The sequence below is a fragment of the Aspergillus brasiliensis genome (genome assembly GCF_001889945.1).
Source record: "Aspergillus brasiliensis CBS 101740 unplaced genomic scaffold ASPBRscaffold_37, whole genome shotgun sequence".
In the NCBI taxonomy this organism is placed as follows: domain Eukaryota; kingdom Fungi; phylum Ascomycota; class Eurotiomycetes; order Eurotiales; family Aspergillaceae; genus Aspergillus; species Aspergillus brasiliensis.
Window position 1 is genome coordinate 2307 of NW_027137478.1, and position 6501 is coordinate 8807.

General features: G+C 44.6%; 2 protein-coding genes across 2 annotated transcripts; both read left to right on the plus strand.

Moving 5' to 3' along the window:
• The first annotated feature begins 2349 nt into the window (after nucleotides 1-2349).
• On the plus strand, nucleotides 2350-3973 carry ASPBRDRAFT_669952 (uncharacterized protein). The gene is made up of 4 exons (XM_067628824.1): nucleotides 2350-3125; nucleotides 3167-3281; nucleotides 3349-3624; nucleotides 3681-3973. The coding sequence occupies exons 1-4, from the start codon at nucleotides 2369-2371 to the stop codon at nucleotides 3841-3843; spliced, it is 1311 nt and encodes a 436-aa protein (XP_067472881.1). The 5' UTR covers nucleotides 2350-2368; the 3' UTR covers nucleotides 3844-3973.
• A 299-nt stretch (nucleotides 3974-4272) lies between these two features.
• On the plus strand, nucleotides 4273-6040 carry ASPBRDRAFT_139669 (MATE family efflux transporter; the record flags this gene model as incomplete). The annotated part of the gene is made up of 7 exons (XM_067619115.1): nucleotides 4273-4422; nucleotides 4483-4548; nucleotides 4606-4696; nucleotides 4759-5016; nucleotides 5069-5619; nucleotides 5668-5821; nucleotides 5877-6040. The coding sequence occupies 7 exons, from the start codon at nucleotides 4273-4275 to the stop codon at nucleotides 6038-6040; spliced, it is 1434 nt and encodes a 477-aa protein (XP_067472882.1).
• Nucleotides 6041-6501: the final 461 nt, after the last annotated feature.

Sequence of the window (6501 nt, forward strand, 5' to 3'; positions counted from 1 at the left end):
AGCTTTTCTTTAAATATTATGCAAGCTTCTATCACTCCTAATTAAACGCAGGTCATGACCATTCAATCTAGGAAAACCTATTTTTAAGCAGTGTTTAATAAGCCCTCGGTTACTCTTCTTCAAGAGCCATAAAGTTGGTATCCTCTTGCTTAAAAGAAATAATTCAGCTAATAATACACATTTCATTATAGCACCTCACATATAAAAGTTGCCACTGTCGAAATTCAAATAACTGTTTATCTGGTTCCAAATGTCGCAAAATTGTATCGCAGCCAGAACTTTTTAAAATGAATTATAATTAGTATTTCTAAACTCAGTGTACTAGTACTATTGAGAATTTCTACTACATGCTGTTCTGCTCATGCGGTTGAATAGGCACAGAAACTATCTACTATAAAAGTTTATAGACAAGCTTGATAACTAACAGTGCTGACATTTCAGCCCTGTTATTATATACTAGAGTCAGCTCTACAATGTCAGCACTAATAATTTTGACACCCGCATTGGCAAGCTCTTATAGAATAAGTAGCAGTTTCCTCATAGTCCAGCCCCCAGGCTTGATGGTACCAGTAGCTGTAATAGTAAAATTAGTACTTTCCATACTACCCATGGGAAGAGGCACATACCAGGTATGAAAGCTGGATTAAGAATATTAATATCAATACTGATATAGATATACTGGTCTTAGATACAGCTAATAATATTTTAGACAATACCATTGATCCTAAGGCTCTTAATTTCCCTTGTATGGATATAGTTAAAGCTATATTACACATCATTATCCAGATCCCCAAGTCTGTCGAAAAGCATGGACCGAGATCCTAAGTATATATTGCTGTTATTTAACATGATACCTTCTTCGTGAGCTAGGTATAGTATGGTACTATATATAATCTTTGAGTAGTTATCTGCATCTCCGCTATTCATCTTTCTAGGATCCTAGGTGTTAAGATAAGAATCAAAGTATAAGATAGTGACAGGTCCCCATTTAGAATAGGTGGCTTGAAGCAGTGGAAGGGCTATATCTTTAATTAGTATAAGTATAATCTAGAGTCCCCGGGATCCTCTTACTAATGATATAATTACTACTAATTGTGATCATTCTCACCACAGAGCTGTTGGCTTGAGATTTGGTAGTTTAGGACAGAATCTTTTTTACTCTAGTAGTAAGTTACGCTACGGCATCAATTTTATTGAATAGTATACTGGTGATATCACTACAGTTAACAACCATTGCCCAGTCACGGAATGGATTAGTTTAATGATCCATGCTACCCATTATTAGTACTGACACTATACTTCTATAAAATGGGGAGGCTTACTCCCAGCTAGTATTAGGAAGGATTTAATAAGAAGCCATGCGCACTGTACCTGGACCAAATTGTGCACCTGGCTGATAGGTAACTTTAAGATTAAAAGGCATTCCTATAATTCCAATATTAAAAGCCCTATTATTCACTTTATTGTAGCAGTCTGTCCATTCCAGGTGTCTGAAGAAGGTGATGCTACTGTAGGGAACCCCATCTCTATTAAAAGTATCTGAAACTATGAATTCCAGCTTTTTGTACCCCTTCATATGTGCCTGGGTGATATAGGATTGTTTTGAGATGAGCTTTATAAAATCAGCAAAGTCCAACTTACCCTTTCTAGCTTGGCTGGTTTAGATAATGTGCTGGATCTCTAGGGTATTTTAGCCACTCCTTGGAACCTGTGTCAGGCTATATACCAGACTGGGGAGCCCGAAGTAAACTGAAATATATTCTAGACGCATCTGTGCAGAAAATGTGTGCAAAGCTGGTTAATTTTGATGTGTAGAACAACCCTCTTGGAAAGCAACTGATTAAATAAGTAAAGTGACCTAGACAGTGCTTTACTCCAGGAAGGAAGTACTTAAGATGGCAGAAAGGTTATGGAGACGCGAGACGTGAATATGATTGTGAACGCGTGGCAGGGGGCCACGGTGGATAGTGCCAATATGTTGAAAGATTCCTAAAGTGGTAAAAATGCCGCTCGGTGGGTAACATGTTGGTGGAGATCAAGACCGGCCAGTCGCACAAATCGCTATGGAGTCGCTGACAAATAAAGCAATATCTAGGTAGGCCGAAAGTACAAGGTAAAAATGCTATCTACACGGCAGGGAAGCCGTAGTACGAAATAATAGTCATAATACCATTGTATCTAGTTTGGGTGTTTATCTTATGCACATCCAACTCTAACCCCAAGCCAACGAACGATATCAAGGCTTAGATTTTAACAGATACACACGATACCCGATATTTCGAGTGAATGTTTTATTGAAACGACAAGAACGAAAATAAGAAGAAGAAGAAGGAAGAAGAAGAAGGAAGAAGAAGAAGAAGAAGCGAAAATGACAGGGTCCGATTATGTTGAGGCGGGAGATCCATGCAAAAGACGGACCAAAGCAGGATCCCCAGAACAGGTGATTTCCTCCACAGACAAGGACAGTGACGCGCCTGACGGGGGTGTAAAGGGCTGGACGGTACTAATTGGATGTTGCACTGCCATGCTGGCGACATATGGTGTCACTGGCTCAATTGGGATTCTGCAGGTGTTTTGGATCAATCATCAGCTCAAAGACCGCTCGCAGAATGCAGTTACTTGGATTACCGGCTTGAACTTGTTCCTGAATCTATTTCTACCGGCATATATTGGTCCGGCGTTCGATCGTTATGGGACACGGTTGATACTTGGCCTCGGGTCTATCTGTTACGTGTTCAGCTTTGTCCTGCTTGGCGAGTGCAAACAGTACTGGCACTTCATGCTCGATTATGGGCTTCTGAATGCCATCAGCAGTGCCTGCATTAGCACTGTTGCGCTCTCGACGCCTGCGCAGTGGTTTCAAAAACGGAGGGGATTGGCACTGGGTATTGTCTGTGCAGCTTCGAGTGTTGGAGGCATTTGTATCCCTTTCCTATTGGACTACACTCTGGCGGAGCTATCATCCCCATGGGCCATGAGAATACTAGCGCTCGTGACGCTCGTGTTGTTAGCTATTGCAAATGTCTGCATGGTTGAACGTGTTCGAAGCCAAGGTCCCTGGCGAGCAGTCGGGCTGAGGTGGTTGACGAACCCCAGATTTATGTGGACGACGCTGGGCACTGCCTGTGAGCTTCCCAAACAATATCGTACTGAGATAAGTACTAAGTCATTTTAGTCTTCGAGTTTGTCTTATTTAGCTCGATATCATTAATTCCGTCCTACGCGGCCGGCCAAGGTTTCACAGCGAGCCAGGGGTCCACGGCTATTGCGATGCTCAATGCGTATATCTTCCTACCCTTTCTGCAGGTTACTATATGCATGAACTATACTGACGTAAGTATCTTCTAGAGGCTCGGCATGTGGACGTTTGTTTGCAGGTTGGGCTTCCGACCGACTCGGCCAGTTCAATATTATGGTTTGCGTTTTAGCGTACACGAGTATCATAACGGCATGCATTTGGATGTTTGTCTACCACAGTCTCGCAAAGCTGTATGTATCAATCATACTCTTTGGCGCAGGCTCAGGGAGTATCATCAGCTTGGCAGGGGTCTGCTTTGGACAACTGTGTAAAACGGAGGAATATGGCGAATGTTGGGGAACGGCCTATTTGTTTGTGAGTATTGCGTAAGTCGCCATCTGGCCCTCAATTCCTTCCTCAACGTCGTATGCTAAATGGTCAGTGTTCTTATCTCCGTACCGACAGGAGATGCGCTCCTAAGCCGTCTTGGAGGGCAGGGGTATGTGGCATGCTCAGCGGGCATCCTGGGGGCTGCTTTCATTGCATTTCTGATAGCCCGGTGGTCAGTCCTCGGTCGTCGCTGGACTATTATGGTGAAAGTATGAAAACTACATAGCCACCAAGTCATGCAAAGGGAAAAAAGAAAAAGAAAAGAAAAGAAAATAGAACAGAATTTGTAAATCACTGCACAACCGTAACTCAAGCTGTTGTGCTAGAAGTTTAGATCTAGAAAAGTTACCTCACTGCGATCATTGAGTTATACAGTATCCGGATTTGATGATAACGATGAGTATTGGCCGTGCTTTGCATAAGTTACGTGTCATTCTCTCTGATTATATGCCGACATAGAGTGGCTGCGGAATGATGCCCTGGTGAATGGAGGAAATTCCCCTTTCTGGGTTAGTTAGCGCCACTGCCAGGGGTTCCCACCCAGTAGGTAATACTTATACTTATTATGTGTCCACCCTTTCGTCCCAGCTGAATCCAAATCGGTTTACAAGAATAACTGGTCGTTGTCTTATTACTCTAACCTCATGACAACATCGTCGAATAACGCTGGGTGGGTTCGCGATGAGTATGAGGAAACCACACCTCTTATCCGTCGGCCAGGCAACACCTGCAGCAGCATATCCTGGTCAGAGGCTATCTCAGAGTTTAAATGCCTGGTAAAGGCAGCAGCCACGGTGTGTGCTTTATCTCGTCAAACACGACCGTCAGATCGTTCACTGATGGAGACTCCCTAGACAACTACCGGCTATTTTCTCCAACAGTCTCTCCAGATCGTCAGCATCCTGATTATCGGAAGAGTTGTACGTCGCAAACTCAATAAAATTGACATATTGAAGATAATGCTCATCATCAGGTAGAGTCCACAAGACCTATCCGTTGCTGCCTTTTCCTATATGATAGCAAACACCACAGCGTGGCTGGTGGCGATCGGGGGCACAACGGCAATTGGTTAGCTCCTCTGGCGGGAAGAGAGAACAGAAGACATTGATCCCACTGACGCGAATACTTAGATTCTCTCGGCTCCGCTGTATTTGGCCGGGGCGAAAATATTGCCCAAATTGGAGTCCTGCTGCAAAAGTATTTCATCACCGTATCTGTCATGTTCATACCTGTGGCCACATTGTGGTGCTTTTGTGGCCCCATCCTCGTTTTGCTGAATGTACCAGTGGAGCTCGCTTATGGATCTCAGACTTTCTTGCGCGCTCTTGCTCCTTTTGCGGTGGGCTATATTGTCTTTGAGGCCCTTAAAAAATTCCTTCAATGTCAAGGTACGGGAATTCGGCAATACTGGACTGCCCTCTGGCTGACGGGCGCTCTCAGAAATCGACACCCCACCGACTGCCATTCTCCTAGGCACGGCAATATTGAATGTTCCGATCAGTTATCTGCTTGTTCATGTCTGGGGCTGGGGTGCCGTAGGGGGTGCTATCGCTACTGGAAGCATGTACTGGCTGTCTGCCATCCTCGCCTTTCTCTACATCTGGCGCATCGACGGAAACAAAGCCTGGAACGGATGGTCGAAGGAATGTTTGGATGGATTATGGCAGTTTTCAAAGGTGGTGTTTCTCGGTATCGTCAATATCGGAGCAGAGTGGTGGGCCTTTGAGATCATCACCATCGGGGCTGCAGCCATGGGGGAGATCCCTGCAGCTGCACAGTCAGCCATTATGACAACCGATTCATTGCTGGCGCTGTTTCCTTTTGGCGCTGGAGTTGCAACCACAAATCATATAGCAAAGTTGCAAGGCCTCGGGAAGGTGAACCTGGCGCGGAGCATTGCGCAAATGGCATCGGGCCTTGTTGTCTGTAGTGGATGCATAACTATGCTGCTACTGCTTTTATTCAGGAGAGAAATTCCCCAGATTTATACCGTGAGTGGCTGTGTCTCCTTTTGCGATGCTCATCTAAGAGGCTTTTAGAATGACCGGAGTGTCATCGACCTTGCAGTGGAAGTGTTTCCTTGGGCGGCCGCATTTCAGGTCTCGGACGGTTTGCAGGCCGTCAATGCGGGTGCATTGAGAGCTGTTGGCAAGGTCAATACTGCAGCCAATATTAACCTCTTGGCTTACTATGGTCTGTCAACTGCCCATATTTGATTCACGGGAGATACTGACCAAAATGCTTGAAGCTATTGCCATTCCACTGTGTTACTTGCTGGCCTTCAAGGCTAATCTAGGGCTGAGCGGACTCTGGATCAGTCTTGCCTTGTCCCTGACGATGGCTGGTTTGTCGGAATTTTTCATTGTGGCCTCCCTCGACTGGAGACGCTTGGAAATCAAGGAGTGGGAGTAGGATATTACAACCGTCCTGGGATCAAGCATTGAACGGTCAGGGCAGGGGAGCCAGCGACAGAGTTTGAATTACTACTTAGCTAGAAACTTTGAGTAGCGGACATGAGTAGCATCGCGTGAGCTACGTAGCTTTGGATGAAACTCGCTTTTTACGGCACTCGCATAGATATTCTGATGAATGCCAATCCAATCCACATAATGGAATGAAGGTACATGTAATGAAAAGGACAGCCTTGATAAGACGACGCAGAATAACGAGCGACAGAGTATCAAAGAACCAATGCAACCCAGCACTAAGGGATAGAAATATATAAATAAAAAACCCAGCACTAAGGGATAGAAATATATAAATAAAAAAAATTTCAACAGCAACAAGCAACAACAACTACTATATCTAATTTCTTTGCTTGCAGCTTCCTCGGCGCTTGTACATACTCTGCTTAGAGGTATTGGATCTGCCTT